Raw genomic sequence first — 20,810 nt, forward strand, 5'->3', positions numbered from 1 at the left:
CAGGTGGCACAATCTGATTGGGCTTTCCTACTACTTGACATGCATGACAAGACTTACAATATCGAGACACATCAGCTTTCAACCCAGGCCAAAAGAAATGCTGGAGCACCCGATGGTAAGTTTTATTTATACCAAGGTGCCCAGACCAAGGATGATCATGTGCCAAGCTTAAAATATGCTGTCGAAATTTCGAGGGTACCACAATCTGATGGACCACGTTCCAATCATCCGAATTTTCATCATTCGATAATCGAGCCTTCCAGCTACGCATTAACACAGTTTTGTTCCAATAGAAATGATGGTTATACGAAGGTGACTTTTTAGTGTCAGCACTTAAAACGACATTTCTCTAACGTATGATCACTTTTCTGAGCTGCAGTAAGAACATCGCACGAAATAGGCAAAAATACGTCAGGATCGGGACAAACAGATTTTTGGATCGAATTAACATCCACATGCTCTGTCATGGCATTTTTCTCAAAAATCTCTGCAAAGATAGACTCACTTAAATTCACTTCATTCTCCTTACCGAGACTTTTCGCCTGAGCGCGTGTCGTAACTGCACTAGAAGCAAAAACATTTTTAACAAAAAAAAATACATAAAAAAAGGATGAACAGTCTTAAGACTAGTCTTAGCAGTTTATGCAACCGGCCACAGGTCTCAACCGTCGACCACGCTGTTTTCGGAGGTTCTGGGTGTTATTGTTAAGTTTTGATTTTGTAAATAAAAGACTCCTGTGTTTAAATCCTGCACTTTTATTTCATTCTGCTTCAAACAAACCAGGACAGTTATTATTATTTGCTGAATGTTTTTATAAACGTTCCGAGTACAACGTTCATGGAACGTCCTTAAAATGTTACTTTTACTTGATGAAGGTTCTCATAACATTAATAGAAAACATTATTAGAACAACCTTGGAATGTCTTTATGATGTTTTATATATTTACTGAATGTTTTTGGAATGTTTGATTAAAACATGAAAACAATTTTAATGATTTTAGTGTTATTTGTCAAAGTAAAAAAAACTAATTTGCACAGAGCTTTTCACAATACACATTGTTTCAAAGCAGATTTACAGAAAATCATGATGTTATAATGTTGACAATATCATCATGCCTTCATTTAGCAGATTCCCAGCAAACAGGGGACGTTCTCAGAGCTAATGTTGAGTCAAGGTTTTCTTAAAATTATGAACAAACTTTCTTCCAGGAACATTAAGAAACAGAGATGAAACCTGGAGATAGCAGAAGTGCAGGTGATGACAATGGGGGAAATCATAGAAACACAGGTAAGGGATATAGGAGCTCTCTGGAGCACTGGAGAGCTTTACCTTTGGCATAAATACAGGGTGGGCCATTTACACCGTAATAACATGGGAATGGTTGGTGATATTAAAGTCCTGTTTGTGGTACATTAGTATATGTGAGGGGGCAAACTCCTCAAGATGGGTGGTGACCATGGTGGCCATTTAGAAGTCGGCCATCTTGGATACAACTATTGTTTTTTTCAATAGGAAGAGGGCCATGTGACACATCATGTAAATAACTCATGAACGAATAAAGTTACGTTGCAACCAAGCACACCATTGTTTTTCTTGTGACATTACCAATAAGTTTGATGTGTCACATGGCCCTCTTCCTATTGAAAAAACAAAAGTTGTATCCAAGATGGCCGACTTCTAAATGGCCACCATGGTCACCACCCATCTTGAGGAGTTTGCCCCCTCACATATACTAATGTGCCATATAAATGGCCCACCCTGTACATTTCATACATGCAACAGAACACTAGGATAATTTTTTTTTTTAAATGATTTCTATTTCTTATTTCCTTTTGCTGTTTTTAATGACATTTAAGTAAAGCAGTTTGTATTACCTTCATGTAAAAACGTGCAATATAAATACACTTAAGTATACTAGTCTATACAGTACCAGTTGGTAGTGTTTACTTCCATTAATGGAATCATGAATTTGGATTAAAAACTGAATTTTTCAGTTCATAGATAAATTTGTTGCATAGAGTTAGAACAGTAATTAATTTTGGTAAAACAATGAATAAATTCTTAAAACTTAAATATTGAAGGTGGGAAATCCTTAATTTAATTGGAGACTCATGAGACTCAATAGAAAACAAACCCTTTAATGATGAAGGTTAAAACGGTTCAGAGATACAGATTCTAGACATTTCCTTCAGTAATCAAACCCACATCAAGGCACCTCAAAGGACAATCATCAATGTTAAGTAATGGTTCACAAGAGTGCTATGATATTTGACAAGAAAGGGACTGGAAATAACACGAGTGGATTGGTTTTGTTGAAATGCAAATACTTGTGTTTAAAGGGAGATGGCAAGCCAGTCCACAGTCATCTAAGTGTTAATCTTCATCAGAAAATGACAACATGGTACGAATAAACCAAGGAACCACAGAAACACTAAGTTATTAGGGAATGAATTCCACACAAAGAAAGCTACAGGTAACAGTGTTTTTAGATACGCAAGAAAGTTTCTAGTTTGCTTTTCAAATCTCAAAAGATCCAAACTAATTTGTAGTGCTTCATGATCATGTTCAGGGTCTCCAGCCGTCTGTCTGAGATGTGGCTGTGATGTGGTTTACTCGGCTCCAGCTGCTTCCTCTTCCTCCATCTCTACTAAAGCTGCGTGGCGGTTGGCCTGCGAGCCCTCCTTGAAGAACACCTTCTTGATGACCCCTGCTTTGGGTGCACGGATGGTGTGCTGCCCAGGAAGAGGAGGACACCATCAGTTGTGATGTGGACTATAAAGTGCACTCAATGAGAAAGTGACAGAGCCTCACCTCCATTTTCATGGCATTCATCACCATTAAGGGATCTCCTTTCTGGACCGAGTCTCCAGCCTTGACTAGGACCTACAAACACAGCAAAGCACGAGTTTCACATGCACTGACCATAACAAGCACTCTCTACTGAAACCAGACAGAGTCACAGTTCGGCTGCCAGATAGAGTAAAGTGCCCCTATTATGCTATTTTAAAGGCTCCTGATTTTGTTTTGGAGTCGCCTACAATAGGTTTACATGCATCCAAGGTAAAAAAAACCGCTTAATTGTTCTCATAATATACATTACAGCATCAGCTCTCTTCTCACAGTGTCTGAAATGGTTAGATAAAGAACTCTGCGCTGATTGGTCAGATGACCCAGTCTGTTGTGATTGGTCTACTCTACTCTGCTCTGTTTGGTCAGATGGCCCAGTCTGTTGTGATTGGTCTACTCTACTCTGCTCTGTTTGGTCAGATGACCCAGTCTGTTGTGATTGGTCTACTCTGCTCTGATTGGTCAGATGGCCCAGTCTGTTGTGAATGGTCTACTCTGCTCTGATTGGTCAGATGGCTCAGTCTGTTGTGAATGGTCTACTCTGCTCTGATTGGTCAGATGGCCCAGTCTGTTGTGATTTGTCTACTCTGCTCTGATTGGTCAGATGGCCCAGTCTGTTGTGATTGGTCTACTCTACTCTGCTCTGTTTGGTCAGATGACCCAGTCTGTTGTGAATGGTCTACTCTGCTCTGATTGGTCAGATGGCCCAGTCTGTTGTGATTGGTCTACTCTGCTCTGATTGGTCAGATGGCCCAGTCTGTTGTGATTGGTCTACTCTACTCTGCTCTGTTTGGTCAGATGACCCAGTCTGTTGTGAATGGTCTACTCTGCTCTGATTGGTCAGATGGCCCAGTCCGTTGTGAATGGTCTACTCTGCTCTGATTGGTCAGATGGCCCAGTCTGTTGTGATTGGTCTACTCTGCTCTGATTGGTCAGATGGCCCAGTCTGTTGTGATTGGTCTACTCTACTCTGCTCTGTTTGGTCAGATGACCCAGTCTGTTGTGAATGGTCTACTCTGCTCTGATTGGTCAGATGGTCCAGTCTGTTGTGACTGGTCTACTCTGCTCTGAATGGTCAGATGGTCCAGTCTGTTGTGATTGGTCTACTCTGCTCTGATTGGTCAGATGGCTCAGTCTGTTGTGATACTTGTTAGATAGTAATACGAACAGATGGTGTTTGTTTCACCGTATCAATTCCAGCACGAGTCCTCATCCTTATGAAGTGCATTAAAGTGGATTCAGAAAAGCATAATGGGGCACTTTAATTATCATTTTATCTGTAAATGTGACCTTTTTTACACATACATTTTTGTATTCTATGATTCTTGACACACTACTCTAGTCTGTCATACTGTATAGAGGATGTACAGTACACAAACTTCAACCACAGCTGCCTAAATACCTTTTCAATAGTGCCGGTCATGGGTGCAACAGCGCCACCCTGTGCACTGGCGCCACTTACACCAGCCAGGAACTTGGGAACAGGCACATCCACCTGAGCACTTCCCTCCTGAAAGAGAACGAACAAAAAAATATCATACATAGTCTTGACATGAAACCTGAAGCGTAATTCAAAGGGTGAAAGAAACCCACCATAGAAAAGATGTGTACAGTGTTGTCCAGAATGACTAGTTTGGGTCGGGACAGAACCCCATTCACGGAGCAGCACAGGAAGGTCACGCCACCCTCCAGCTGCAGCTCCCCTGACACGTGGAACACCTGACCTCCAGTCTAACAACCAAAAATGACCCAGATACCTTAGTGAAAGGTTATATTTAGTGCATGACACATTAGTGCATCGTTGTTCTGACTAAGACTGCGAAATCTCTGGCAAAAACCCTGCTATTCTTTTTGATTTGGCAATGCAGATGTGCATCATCATCTTTACAGTCCAAAAACATAATTTACCTCCATACTGTACGTCCCATCTGGATTGAATGTAACAGCTAATGCCACTTCTGTAAAAGAAATAATACAATTAGTTAAATATCATCTGGGTGAATCTGACAGACACAAAGGAAATGTCCAGGTCATATTTCACCCCAAAATCTAAAAAAAAAAAATTTTCTTAAAGAAAACTAAACCTATTTAGGACAATTCGTATTTTCTTTTGCATTGTGGCATTATTTTATATGACAATTATGCATATTTCCTCCCCAGCTTTTAAGTATTGTCATTAATAATACTGTAACACACACACACACACACACACACAACATTAAACTGTAAAGTATGCATTACTATATATTACAGTAAGTGCCTCTAATCAAGTGAATCTAATACTGTACTTTGGTAACACTTTAAAATAAGGTTTCATTAGTTAACTAAATTATTAATCTCAGTTAATGTTAATCTCGACGTACTAAAACGTGATTAAAATCAAAAGTTGTATCAGTTAACATTAGTTAATGAACATGAACTAACAATGAACAGTTAGTATTTAAGAACTGTAATGAACGTATTGCTCATTGTTAGTTAATATTAATTAATGCATTAACTAACCTCAACTATTGGAACCTTAGTGTAGTCTTACTAATATTTTAAAAACATTAACTATACAGTACCAGTCAAAAGTTTGGAAACACTACTGTTTTTAATGTTTTTGAAAGAAGTCTCTTATGCTCATCAAGCCTGCAGTTAAAAAAAAAAAAAAAAAAAAACAACACAGTAATATTATTAAATATTATTACAATTTAAAATAATGGTTCTCTTTTTTAATACACTTTAAAATGTAATTTATTTTTGTGATGCAAAGCTGAATTTTCATCAGCAAGTACTCCAGTCTTTGGGGTCTTATGATCCTTCAGAAATCATTCTAATATGCTGATTTATGATCAATGTTGGAAACAGTTGTGCTGCTTAATATTTTTTTATAACCTGAGATACTTTTTTCAGGATTATTTGATGAATAAAAAGTTAAAAAGAACTGTATTTATTTAGAATAGAAATCTTTTGTAACAATATACACTACCGTTCAAAAGTTTGGGAACAATAACTTTTTTTTTTTAAAGAAATTAGTACTTTAATTCAACAAGGATGCGTTAAATTGATAAAAGGTGATGGTAACGATTCATATTGTTAGAAATGTTTTTATTTTGAATAAATGCTGTTTTTATGAATAAATGCTGTTAACGTTTTACTCATCAATGAATCCTGAAAAAAGTATTCCAAAAAAATATATTAAACAGCACAACTGTTTCCATCATTGATAATAACTGAGTATCAAATCATCATATTAGAATGATTTCTGAAGGATCATAAGACACCAAAGACTGGAGTACTTGCTGATGAAAATTCAGCTTTGCATCACAAAAATAAATTACATTTTAAAGTATATTAAAAAAGAGAACCATTATTTTAAATTGTAATAATATTTCATAATATTACTGTTTTTTTTTTTTTTTTTTTTTTTTTTAACTGCAGGCTTGATGAGCATAAGAGACTTCTTTCAAAAGCATTAAAAACAGTAGTGTTTCCAAACTTTTGACTGGTACTGTACATATAAATATACATTAATCATGATTAACTTTGCAGGAGCTTGACCCCTGACCTTTCCAAAATGTGACATTAATCAGAACATATATAACTAAACCACTGAATAAATCCTGATTGTGTAAAAACAATTTTCTAAAGATAAAAAAAAAAAAATCAAACAAAAAGTAATATAACAATAATTATTTGTGAAAGTGTTAACTCCAGCACAAATATGATCTTAATTACTGAATTCATCCTATAAAAATCTACAAGAATGCAGAATATTTATGGATGATGTTCCTGCAGATTTGTCAGGTGTAACTCTTCTCCTGAAGTGAATCGTTCAGAGTCAAACCTTCACTGGTTCAGACAGGCATCGTGGCTCAGTGGTGTGTGTGTGTGTGTGTGTGTGTGTGTGTGTGTGTGTGTGTGTGTGTGCACACTCACTGTTGTCCCCGAGCTGCAGTGTCAAGTTCCTGCAGTGCAAGACATTGAGTCGTCTCCCGTTACTGGAGGCAAACGGTGAGTACATGTCTGCGAGAGGAAGCTCAGGTTAACATCTCAAACAAGCGTCACACACACTGAACCAACAACATCAATGATCAACATCTCACCACTGGACTGGTCCCTGAACTCCTCGGTGTGCCGTTTCTCTCGGAGCAGCAGACCCAGAGCGGCCTGACACAGCACCGCACCACACGGGCTCTGGGCCGCGGGGAACAGCTGATCGTAGTGCAGCGGGATGAAGCTGGTGTGAACGTTCCCCGCCGCGAACTCGGGATGCCCCGAAAGACTCAGTAGGAAGTCGATGTTGGTGTTGAGACCCACAATCTGTCAAATGTACATTTGTTAAATACAAAGGACTGTTGTTTTTAAATGTCTTGGTAGCTGATGGTTAGAAAAGTTAATGTAATAATGTACTGTACATCCACAGAATAAACCCTGACAGGGTGATCAGGACAGGGCTTGTGACACCCTGAAGGGGTTTATTCTGAGATAACAACCGACTGCACATCCGTTACTTTTAGCCGAAACGACTGAACAAGTTCAAACTAGAAGAACATTTTAAAGTGTTCATCAAGAAAATCCAGCTTTTAAAGTCCGCGTGAACCGGAAGTTGCAAACGACTTTTCTCCAGTGTTGTGACGTATTTCCCAGTGAAAAGGAATATTGAACAGAGGGCAGGGTTTTACTCTAGCGCTCCTCCTCTCCATCTCTCGCTCATAGCAGACTAACGGTTTGAGGGGAGTGGTTAAGCGTTTCCCAAACCAAGCCGTCAAACATACGTCATCAGGGAAGGTCCTCCAAGGCAGAGGGGAGGGGCATTTTCAGATTTTGATTAAAGATTACAAAGCCAAAAAAAAATTTTGTGTGGATTGACTTGCACAGATGAATTGTTCACCACAAAACTAACAATTTAGGCAAACAAAGTAAATATGGTCAATTTTGAATTCATGTGGACTTTAATGTTGTTTATACATCTATGTGGTGTTTTTAATACGCTTTAAGACAAACCATGTGTAAACTCATAAGTCGACACCATTGCTGAGTATTTCCTCCTTAAAACTGCAGTGAACCGAAGACAGTCTCAAACACACGCTTTGGTGTTTCTGACGTCACAAACTACCTTGTAACCAATCAGATCAACGTGTGATCGTCAACCAGTGGATCTCTGAGCTGAGTGAGTGAGTGGAGGCGGGGCTCATTTGCATATTAAAAAAAACGTGCATACTAAATGAGGCAAGAGTGTCGAGTTACATTCAAGATATTTTTAGGCATGATGACATTTTTCTTTCAAGGAAAAAACGTTTAAATATGTAATTTTGGTGATCAAAGATGAGTTTTAAGGGATACAATTATGACTACAGGGGGACTTTAAGTACAGTCATATCACTCATTACACAGCTTTTCACCATATAGATCAGGGGTGCCCAACCCTGCTCCTGCCGATCGACTGTCCTGCACAGTTCATCTCCAACCCTAATCAAACACACCTGCCTTTAATTTTCAAGCGATCCTGAAGACCTTAATTGGTTGCTTCAGGCGTGTTTGATTAGGGTTGGAGATGAACAGTGCAGGACAGTCGATCGGCAGGAGCAGGGTTGGGTACCCCTGATATAGATGATTATGGGGACAAGAGATATTGATTTGAGATTAAACTGTTTTGAAATCTTACGCGTTTATTATCTTATAATCCATGTACAAAACAATCCTGGCAAGAAGATAAACACAGCAACAATATTACAGTACTATCTGAAGTCTCTTTTGATTTTGATTTTTAATAAGTCGAAAACATTTCACAGAGACGCAAGATGGCAGCAGCTGCATTAGTAAGAATGGGGGAAGAGCGAGTCCGCAGTGTGAAGCGACAGACATGAAAGATGCTCAGGCTTCAGATACCCGGATGTTATTCAGCGTTGCTATTGACGACGGTTATTATCGGGGAATAACACGCCTCAGACGGACCAATCAGAATCAAGTATTCCAGAGAGCTGTGTAATAATTGAGAAATAAACTGCACATGACAATAACTCACTGAATTACTCAACTATATAGAAGTACTTCTGTATCTGTATTGCTGCTGTGTTGATAAATGAACAATGGACCTTTTTCACTAACGTGAACAAACCTTATGAACTTTTGAACAGGGTTAACAAACATTTAAATAAATGAGATACTAAAGATAGTAAAATATCAGTGCTTGTGGATGAGAATGTGTGCTTACATTGTATTGTCGTAGACAGTATCTGAGTCTCTTCAGAGCAGCGGAGCGATCTTCTCCCCAAACCACCAGTTTAGCGATCATGGGGTCATAATGGGCAGACACTTCATCACCTTAGACATTATGAACAGACGTACAGCATTACCAACCAACACTAAATCATTCATGAATGACGTAAGTGCTCATATTTATTCTCTAATAAAGGTATTTTTTGGTAATGATTAAGTATTATCAAGGGTAAAACATCATTATCCAGGAGCGTAACTCTGGATTATTTATGTGCCATAATCATTACATGTTTTTCCTCAAGTCACAATGAAACACAAGTAGCGACAGATCTTTTCTTGTGTATTATTGTGATGCACATCCGAGTGTAATGGATTATCGAAAAAGGAAAGGTTATAATGCTCCTAAAATTCAAGATATCATGAGTTTTGTATGTGTGAGTTTGTACAGTATATCATTATATAGTAAAGCCATATCACACAAGTGATGTTTTTGTCAAATGTGATATTGATTTTATACAACAGTTCAATAAATAAGAAGTTAATATTGTGAAAAATATCAGTACCTTGATACAAAAACAACTAATATAAAATATTTGAATGTGGGGAAGAAATATTATTTAAACTATAAAAGAAAAGCCATTTGAATACATTAGGTGACTATGTACTATGAAGTGAAGCACCTTCTCGAACGCCGGTCTCTATGCGTGTGCACGGGTCCCCCTGCGGGGTGGACAGGTGTAGCAGGGGTCCCGCTCCGGGGAGGAAGTCGTTATTGGGGTCTTCAGCGTATATTCTGGCTTCAAAAGAATGACCCCGCAACATGATCTGCTCCTGCGTGAGGGGCAACTTCTCCCCCGCTGCCACCTGAGGGACAAACACCACATGACACGACTCAGCCACAAACGAGGAAAGCAAGCAGGTGTTATTGTGACCCCTTGTGGACAAATCTGCGAATGACTTGTGAAATATGTCAGTATCTTAGGTAGCTTCTGAAGGGCAGTGTTTGGAGTCTTACACGCAGTTGCCACTCCACCAGGTCCGTTCCTGTGATCATCTCCGAGACGGGATGCTCCACCTGCAGACGCGTGTTCATCTCCATGAAGTAGAAGTTGTGCTGCGCGTCCATGATGAACTCCACAGTTCCTGTTCAGCCAAAAATGAAAATTCAGTTATCATTGACTTCATCCATCAACTTATCCATTGTTTCTTGTTGATTGGGAAACTTCTTACTGGTGAATAAAACTGTTGATTTCCTTTAAAGAGAGCATATTATGGCCTTTTACAGTCTTGATTTTACTAGAACAGGTTTTCCTGCTTGAATGTTGATTTTTTTTTTCATATTCTCCATTGTTGCAGCTCCTCTCTTCCCAGTCTGTCAGTAACGCTCTGTTTAGTTCCTGTATCTATGAAGCCCCTCCTCCTGAAAAGCACACTGTGCTCTGATTGGTCGGCTGGATCAGTGTGTTGTGATTGGTCGAGCGCTTCGAGTGTGTTTGGGAAATGTCCCGCCCCTAATTACCATAACCGCCAGTTTAACACACTACTAACTAACTCAACCAGGCCCCGCCCCTTTATTCTGTGTATTAATTATTTAAATGAGGAATATTGTGACGTGTTCGTTCCCGGAAGAAACTCAAGACTACAATGGAGGCGTTTCAGGGAGTTCAGAAACAGTGAAACTGATAACTCCCGCTGGAGTGACGTTTTCATACTCAAACAGCAACAAGTAAAATATAATTTATTCCTGTGATCAAAGCTGAATTTTCAGCATCATTACTCCAGTCTTCAGTGTCACATGATCATTCTCTAATCAGTCTAATATGACGATTTGATGCTCAAGAAACATTTATGATTATTTTCAATGCAGTTGAGCTGCTTTATATTTTCCTGGATTTTTTTCTGGTGTTTTTGATGAATATAATGTTCAATAAAACAGCATTTATTTTGAAATCGAATCTTTTGTAAGATTCTAAATGTATTTACAGTCAGCTGTGATCGATGTACTGCATCCTTGCTGAATGAAAGTATACATTTCTTAAAAAATAAATTAAAAAAATACAGACCCCAAACTTTTGAATGGTTGTGTACATATTGTCATCACACTAATGCATCACAGAGGTCACATGACATCATCATCACCTGCTCCAACATAGTTGACTGCTTTGGCTGCCCGCACAGCGGCCTCTCCGAGCTTCTGCCGGACCTCAGGACTGATGCCTGGCTGTAGAGACACACACACACACACACACACACACACACACACACACACACAAATCAAGCCCGGGCATTTACATTAAAGGGATAGTTCACCCAAAATTTAAAATTAGCCCATGAATTACTCACCCTCAAACCATCCTAGGTGTACATGACTTTCTTCTTTCAGATGAACGAATACAATCTGAGTTATATTAAAAAATGTCCTGGCTCTTTGAAGTCCATAAAAGTGCATCTATCCATGATAAAAGTGCATCTATCCATCATAAAAGTGCATCTATCCATCATAACAGTGCATCTATCCAATATTAAAAGTGCATCTATCCATCATAAAAGTGCATCTATCCATCATAAAAGTGCATCTATCCATGATAAAAGTGCATCTATCATAATAAAAGTCCATCTATCCATCATAAAAGTGCATCCATCCATGATAAAAGTGCATCTATCCATCATTAAAGTGCATCTATCCATCATAAAGTGCATCTATCCATGATAAAAGTGCATCCATCCATGAAAAAAGTGCATCTATCCATCATTAAAGTGCATCTATCCATCATAAAGTGCATCTATCCATGATAAAAGTGCATCTATCCATCATAAAAGTGCATCTATCCATGATAAAAGTGCATCTATCATCATAAAAGTGCATCTATCCATCATAAAAGTGCATCTATCCATCATAAAAGTGCATCTATCATCATAAAAGTGCATCTATCCATCATTAAAGTGCATCTATCCATCATAAAGTGCATCTATCCATGATAAAAGTGCATCTATCCATCATAAAAGTGCATCTATCCATGATAAAAGTGCATCTATCCATCATAAAAGTGCATCTATCCATCATAAAAGTGCATCCATCCATGATAAAAGTGCATCTATCCATCATACAAGTGCATCTATCCATGATAAAAGTGCATCTATCCATGATAAAAGTGCATCTATCCATCATAAAAGTGCATCTATCCATCATTAAAGTGCATCTATCCATCATTAAAGTGCATCTATCCATGATAAAAGTGCATCTATCCATCATTAAAGTGCTTTTATCATGGATGGATGCACTTTTATGGACTTCAAAACAGAAACAGCCATTCACTGCCATTATAAAGCTTGGAAGAGCCAGGACATTTTTTAATGTAACCCCGATTGTATTCGTCTGAAAGAATAAAGTATATAATAAAAATAATAAAAAATATACACCTAGGATGGCTTGAGGGTGAGTGGGCTAATTTTTATTTTTGGGTGAACACCACCAGCACACATCATACCCACACAGGATCAAACTGAAGATGCTGAGTGAGTGAGTGAGTGAGTGAGTGAGTGAGTGAGTGAGTGAGTGAGTGAGTGAGTGAGTGAGTGAGTGAGTGAGTGAGTGAGTGAGTGAGTGAGTGAGTGTGACTCTTACCCCGGGTGCTTCCTCTATGATCTTCTGGTGTCGTCTCTGTACGCTACAGTCTCTCTCGAACAGATAGACCGCATCACCAGACTGATCTCCGAACACCTGCACCTCCACGTGTCTAACGCAACAACACACACACACACACACACATCACATCACACACATCAAACTATGTGAGTGACGCACACTGGATAAACCAAACAGACCTGGGGTTTTCCACAAACTTCTCGACCAGCATCACGTCGTCGTTGAAGGACTTGCGAGCTTCTCTCCGAGCGGATTCCAGCTGCTCCAGGAACTCTGCTTCCGAGTGTGCGGTTCGCATTCCCTGTGGGATCAAGCAGAGGTTTCAGACGAGCATATCACACACTACACAATCATTCAGAGGAAACACACGCCACCTTTCCTCCGCCGCCGCGCACTGCTTTGATCATCACAGGGTAGCCAATCCTGGCTGCCTCGCTCTGAAGCCTCTCGTCTGATTGGTCCTCGCCATGGTAACCCTCAATGATTGGCACGCCTGCAGCCGACATGATGTGTTTAGATGTGCTAAAACACAAGAAACAAAGATGTGTTTCTACTGCATAAATAGAAAAGAAAGACACTTTAATGTTGGTTAGAAACTGATAGTTTAGCGTACTTTTTAAAATAGTACTTATTACAGAAATAATATACCTTAAAAGAATATACTTAAGTGTGAACTGATTGTAATATTAAATGTAATTAGAGTGCTTTTGACACATTTAAGCAGGACTTAAGAACATCATCTTTACATGTAATTTCATAATTCTATGTCTTTGAAGTACATTTAAAGTGTTGCTGACTGTACTGTTAAGGATTTTTAGCATTATAGTATTATGTGATATTAAAAAGTAGATTTTTAATATATTTTAATGTCATTTCTATTCAAATTTGTATGTCGTGTATTTGCAAATACACATTTGTCATGATGAAGTTGTAATTTAGTACATTTAAAATGCCTTAACTTTAAAATGTATTATTGAATAAAACACAATAGTTACAATTATAATCAAGTAATGCACATTCTAGTACATTAAGCGCTGAACAACGATTAAAACAATGAGTTAAAATGTACTTTACATTAAAACCTTTCTTCGGAGTGCACTTTTTAAAAGAGTACTTAAGTGTGTTCAGAAACATAGTTTTGAAAGTGTACACTTAAATGTATAGTGGAGGATTTTCTTTTTCCGGGTGGATCATCAAGACTATTGGTCCTCCTAGTTGTCAATCATTCTGGTGATATGTTTACGTGAGGCCGTCGTACGTGCTCGTCCCTAGGTAGTTTTCGCTTTCTGAACACGCGCACTTTCGGGTGTATGTGTGTGGTGAGCTACGGTTTCAGCCATTCATTAAAGCTCGCCGTTCTCACCGGGTTTTTTCAAAATGTCTGACAGCAACTAGTAAACAGAGCATTTTTGGTTCTTTTCTAAAATTCGGGAAAATCCTCCGCTATACCTTTAAGTGGCATATTTCAGTAATATTAAGTAGTTTTTAAAAATATACTTTTTAAGATTTGAAGTACACTACAAGTGCACATTCAACACAATTAGAGAGTTGCTAACACAAAAAGAGTTGCTTAATGGGATACTTTACCTCTGGAAAGATGAATGTGTATTTAAAATGGGTAATTTATGTAGTAGAAATGTGAAATTATTTTTGCATTTGGAGCCTTCTAGACTGAGAAAAGCCAGAAAATGTATTTTTGGCTCATGTGGATGAAAGACAACAACTCACAGAAAGCACTTGCTTTGCTGCCCTAGGAGGCCACTCCCAAGCCACGCCTACCGGTAAGAGAGCGCAGTTAAACAACAAGGCTAGGCTACTAGTGAATCTCCGTGACGAGTTTGCCCGGGATTTCGAGATCGTCCAAAATTCGGCTTTTGCGTTCTACAGTCGCCATTCATCATGTTTACTGTGGCGAGCAGGACGAGGCTGAGGGGCGCGGGAGAACGATCAGAGGCCGGTGGTGTGATTACTGATTATCTCTCACGGAGGAGCGGGAATTTTCTTAGCAATGTTAAAACGCACATCAACCGATCACTTATTTAGCGTTCATGTAAACACTACATTCAGATTCACCAATCGGAATGAATTCAGTTAGACTGAAACAAAAGGTGTGCATGTAAACAATGAATGGCGACTGCAGTAGGGATGGCTCGATACCACAATTTTGGTTTCGGTACGGTACCAGAACCTAATACCTCGGTATCGATACTAAATCGATACCACAGGTGACAAATAACCAGCCTCAAAATGTAAGTGAATTGAAACAATTTTATTAAAAAACACTGCTTGAAACTCTGCTGTACCGAATGTGCAAACAAAAAATATCAAAATGTTAAAATAAATAAATAAATAAAAAACAGTCAGGGAACTTAAAGTAGATTAAGAAACCTGAAATGATACAATTAAAATAGGTTAATATCTATAATAATTGATTAATATAGAATAATAATAGAATAATGAAATGACAAATTTTTAGCTGTCATGCATTAACAGAGAATTATCAACATTTATAGCATTTATTCATCTTGGTTTGATTACTGTTTGGTTTGTGTTTGGGTTCATATTAGTTTAATGCATTGCATAAAGTAATGTTAACATGCTAAACATGTATTAGTATATTTAAATAATAATTACTGATTGATCTAGATTAATAAATGCTATAATACTGTCAGGTCAGGTTACCTAATGAATGTTGACAAATGTAGCTTAAATGTAAAGTGTTACTCTAACATTCATATTAGTAATATCCATATTACTAGGCTACTATTACTCTCTCTCTCTCGGCTGATTCCTCTAGAGGTCGCACTCGCCACAGCGGCAGTGATATGCCATTCATTTTACTATCAATAATCCTAAAATTAATATCACTAATCTCTTTATTCATTCAAATTCAATTAATATATGATTGTTTGAAAGTGCAAAAATTATGAGACCTAAACTTCATTGGTTCTAGCGTGTCATGCAAGCACATTTGAGCTTTCGTGTTTACCGTATCATATTTAATTGATAAGCTCTTATGTATGTGCGCTGTGAATAAAGTCTAAATTAAATCAGTTGAATGATGGACTCACCTGTCGATCTCTGAACTCTTTGAACAAGTCAGGATGAGCAAGTGACAGTGCTTAGCCAGATTGATGTGTTGCCTCCCGTCGCAAATTTAAAGCAGTGTTTGTAGAGTGGTGCATTGAGGTCTGTTGCTTCACCTTCCTCATTACTTTTGTAGGCAAATTAATGCTATATTTCACTCCTACTGCTCTCTTTATTTATTAATTTCGGGCGTGTAGAATGAGCTTCATCTGTTTGATCCATTTCCTCCGTTGTCACCGTTTGCCGGTTTTGCGTGACCCGCGTTAGTTTGGGTAGCGCACTGCCGCCTAGCGGTGAACTTCGAAACAGCAGCGCATCAAATACCGAATTGAGCAAAATTATGATATTGTACCGTTTGAAATATAATATATACCGGTATTTTTGCAGTATCGGTATACCGCGCATCCCTAGACTGCAGAAAGCAAAAGCCGAATCCCGGACATTTTGGACGATCTCGACGGCCGGACATGTCCGGGAAAAAGAGGATGGTAACCCCTACTACTCAGCTTTCTCCACAGAACAAGAGCCTGTTAGCTTAGCTTCCAAAAAAAGATGGCTGACACTATGTGTACATTCTGTGAGTGAGATCCTCTATGGGCGGGTTGAAAACATGCAGAACAGCTCCTACTACTGGCTGTAGTCTCTCGCCGCTGGCCAAAAAATCCTCAGATGACGCAAAATGATGATTTTTGCATCATTGGAGGATTTTTTCCAGACAAAAAATACATAAATCTCTCGTCTCAGGGGGATATGAGGGAGGGAAGCACGGTAACCCGAAAATACCAGGTTTTCTACTGATACAAAGCTTAATGCTAAATGCTGAAGTGTCCCTTTAAAGGACAAGTTCGGTATTTTACACTTAAAGCCCTGTTTACAGATCGTTTCTGATGAAATAGAACGGTTAAGATTAAAATTTGGACACATGCTGCTGTCCCGAGAATTTTAGGTTTATTTCGCTTCCCCCCCACCTACACATTGGTAGCCTATGGGCACTGGAACAATCCTTCCTAAAATGCATTAAACTTTCGTTTACAAAGACGTGAAACTCACCGAGTGGTCAGGGGTGTTCACTGATATGCTCACACAAAAATCGCTGCAAAAGATGCTTTCCAACAGGTTTTATCGTAGTTTTTGTCCAACTCCATTGACTTGTATTGAATGTGCTGTGTGAGGTACGGTCATAGACAGTATATAAACTGGACACAGCGACCCCATAGGTTTCAACGGAGAGAAGTTGAAGCACATTAGAAGCAGTCACTTCCTGATTGCCGAGCGTACTGCGCAGACTCAAACTGAGCTTGACGACGTGGATGTGACGTGAGCAGCCTGCCTGACAGTTGTAAGTTTTCTAGTAGCCGTGCCAACCGAAATCTGAACCATTCCCTTCCGAATCTTGCAGAGACGGAAAGCGTGAGTAGGATCTGTCCATGAGCTAGGAGCAGGAGCAACGTCATGACTTTCTATGGGCTTCTCCCTTTACTTTATCGGACTTTATGCCTCCACGTCCCCCCGATTGATTGCGAGCTTCTCTTCCTGGCTCTACGGTAATTTCCAGAGAGTCGCGTGGTTATGACGCAATCGTTAGCCTACTTTTACAAAAACTGCTTCTACGGGGCCATAACGTAAGATACAAGGTAATGGAGCCTTTTATACATTGCCGTGTTTCTTTAGAAATAAACAATGGACAAATGGAGTCTTTAAACGCCTCAGATGTAAAGTTATTCGCTGTCAAAGTGACGCCAAAATGAATGGGAGTCAATGGGATGCTAACAGCAGGTGAAGGCTTGTTAGCCAATGGCGGCTCCCGGGGGTACCTTCAAAATAATATGAAACCCTGACCGCCTGGGTACGGTATTACTCCGCTGCTTCTTCTTCTGCTTCTTCTTTGTATTCAGTGAAATGCCAGCGGTTTGCTTGCAATTGGCAAAGGTGCATTATCGCCACCAACTGGGCTGGAGTGTCTATTATTCAAGCTCTCAACGGAAGAATCTACGGGTGTGAGACGTTTGGAAAAATAGATCCACAGTTTTACAACGAATGGTAAAACACCTGTTGGAAAGCATCTTTTGCAGCGATTTTTGTGTGAGTATATCAGTGAACACCCCTGACCACTCGGTGAGTTTAACGTCTTTGTAAACGAAAGTTTAATGCGTTTTAGGAAGAATTGTTCCAGTGCACCTATACACCCATTCTAGAGGTTTTGGGGAAAGCGAAAGAAACCTAAAATTCTCGGGACAGCAGCATGTGTCCAAATTTGAATCTTAACCGTTCTATTTCATCAGAAACGATCTGTAAACAGGGCTTTAAGTGTAAAATACCGAACTTACCCTTTAAGCTTTTTCTAGGGTGCAGTTGTTACACAGACAAATACAAATTTTTTGCAAATGTTATTATGATCAAAATAACTGTACCTTTTGATTCCCATGTCCCGAATGGCTGATGATGGTGGGCCGATGAAGATGATGCCTTCTTGTTTGCACAGTTCAGCAAACTCTGTATTTTCCGACAGGAAACCATAACCAGGATGGACCGCCTTACCAAAACAATTAAAAAAACGAGAGATTTTCAAATGATATATATATATAAAATGAAAGATCTTGTTCAGAAAGACATGTGTTGAGGTCAGCACACCTGTGCGCGGGATCTCTTGGCCACGTCCAGGATCTTGTCCATGCACAGGTAACTCTGCTGAGACGCCGCTGGTCCGATATGATACGCCTCATCCGCCTGAGTCACAGAGGAGACCGCTGACTTCACTACCGCTAACTACTACTGTTTAATGTGTTTAATTCTGCTCACCCAGGCTGAATTTATTTGATTAAAAATACAGTAAAAACAGTGGAATATTATTACAATGAAAAATAGCTGTTTTCTATGGGAATATATTAGTAAAGTGTAATTTATTCCTGTGATCAAAGCTGAGATTTTACGTATTATCATTACAGTGATCCTTCAGAAATCATTATAATATGCTGATTTACTGCTCAAGAAACATGCAGTTATGATATCAGGACAGCTGGAGTCCCTCGTGAAAAAGAAGTGTATTGAATGTGGATATAAGTTTCAATAGAAATGACCTTTAAGTAGATTGTAGTTTATCATGAATTCTTGTCACTACATTCAGCAGTAACTTTAACCATATTTCAAAGACAATATAGAATTATGAAATTACATATAAAGATGTACATACCAGGGTAAAAAAACAAAACATATAACATTTATTTAAGTGTCCGAAACCATTACATAAGTTCGTACTTAAGTATATTCGCACTTAAGTCGCCCTTTGGTGTAAATCCAGCTTTTAATGTAGTTTATATGTCTATGTGGTGTTTTTAATGTGCTTTAAGACAAACCATGTGTAAATTCATAAGTCGACACCATTGCTGAGTATTTCCTCCTTAAAACTGCAGTGAACCAAAGACAGTCTCAAACACACGCTTTGAAATCGCTGGTGTTTCTGACGTCACAAACTACCTTGTAACCAATCAGATCAACGTGTGATCGTCAACCAGTGGATCTCTGAGCTGAGTGAGTGAGTGGAGGCGGGGCTCATTTGCATATTCATAGAACCGCGTATACTAAATGAGGCAAGGGTGTCGAGTTACATTCAAGATATTTTAAGGTGTGAATACATTTTTTTTTAGGAAAAAACGCTTAAATATGTCACTTTGGTGATCAAAGATGAGTTTTAAGGGATAAAGTTGACTACAGGGGGACTTTAATGTGTATTATTTTCCGTGATACTCTTCTGATAAGGAAAATACATCTGAATTCAGAAATTAAAAACGTACTTATCATAGAAAAGGTGTATTCAAGTCAATGTATGTAATGTGAGAATTGCATTTTGTATTTTTGGAATCCCAAATCATTGACGACTCCATCCACACGTTCGGTCTATCCACCCATCACACACTAATGAGGTGTGTGTAGTTGGTGTTTCCTCACCATGGCCACATGCATGGCCTGTCTGTCTGCATCACTGTACACGGCCACAGAGCGAACACCCATCTTCCTCGCCGTCCGCATCACACGGCACGCGATCTCTCCTCTGTTAGCAATGAGGACCTTCTCAATCCGGCCTGTGAGAGAGAAACAACACTGTAAATAATAATAATCATCATAATCATAATAATCATAATAATAGCATCCCCATGACAGGTCTCTTACCCACAGATGCATGTCTGAAGGATCCTCTGGTCCAGATCAGAGTCCTGAAGTCAAGAGAGCAAGAGATCATCTGAGCACTGGGCTTGTGTGGTAAACAGTGTCAAGGGCAAACACATCTGCAGAGGTCATGACCTCTCCGTTTAAGGTCAAACATGCAGATATATCACTTAATAACACAGCAAAACATCACACACATATTCATAACTTCACTATAAGCTCATCTTCAGTCACCAAATACACATTCATAAACAATCACACGTTATGTTTGACCCATATATGACTTCACAGCAGAATTTAGACATAAAGATATCAGTGCAATGAATCTCGAAGGTCCGAATGCATTAGTTTAAAAGAGAAATAAAGCTACTTCGCTTAAAGTTTGAATGTCATACTTCTGACAGATCGACTGATGCAGACACTGACCTCTGAACACAGCCAACTTTAATGGACACCTATATTTTGTTCTTTAAATGATATAATAAAGTAGCTTGTGACTTACAGCAGATGTTTGTTTATATCTCTGTTGATATGAGTTTTCAGAAACACTGCAGCCATGTTCACTGTGTTAGCGAATGACAAGTGTAACTTAACAGTTACTCGACTCCTGCCCTAAAACAGCGCATTGATTTAATCTTTTTCATGGGTTTTACAGCTCCATTATCATAACATTCATGGATTATTTCCAAACATGTATACTCTGTCTAACTAATCCGTGTGAAATGGCATTAAAACGATCATATAGGCTACGTGGTGCTAAGTGTAGCGGCAGCAATAGCAAAACACATTAAATTTGTCCTCTTTATGTTACCGTACTTACAGCAGCCAATCAGAAGACAGAGATTGGAGGCGGGGACTGA

At 38.9% G+C, this 20,810-nt stretch overlaps 1 protein-coding gene across 1 annotated transcript; it reads right to left on the reverse strand.

The window, feature by feature from the left end:
• Nucleotides 1-2,124: 2,124 nt before the first annotated feature.
• mccc1 (methylcrotonyl-CoA carboxylase subunit) lies at nucleotides 2,125-20,764 on the reverse strand. Its single transcript, XM_084418001.1, has 19 exons — nucleotides 20,453-20,764; nucleotides 19,954-19,997; nucleotides 19,732-19,865; nucleotides 18,418-18,513; nucleotides 18,198-18,319; nucleotides 13,074-13,221; nucleotides 12,879-13,000; nucleotides 12,679-12,790; nucleotides 11,193-11,274; nucleotides 10,069-10,196; nucleotides 9,734-9,917; nucleotides 9,049-9,158; nucleotides 6,938-7,154; nucleotides 6,771-6,857; nucleotides 4,758-4,807; nucleotides 4,443-4,580; nucleotides 4,252-4,359; nucleotides 2,814-2,885; nucleotides 2,125-2,734 (listed from the first exon to the last, which is right to left on the reverse strand). The coding sequence occupies exons 1-19, from the start codon at nucleotides 20,506-20,508 to the stop codon at nucleotides 2,612-2,614; spliced, it is 2,133 nt and encodes a 710-aa protein (XP_084274127.1). The 5' UTR covers nucleotides 20,509-20,764; the 3' UTR covers nucleotides 2,125-2,611.
• Nucleotides 20,765-20,810: the final 46 nt, after the last annotated feature.

Source organism: Rutilus rutilus (genome assembly GCF_951802725.1).
Source record: "Rutilus rutilus genome assembly, chromosome: 8".
Taxonomy (NCBI): domain Eukaryota; kingdom Metazoa; phylum Chordata; class Actinopteri; order Cypriniformes; family Leuciscidae; genus Rutilus; species Rutilus rutilus.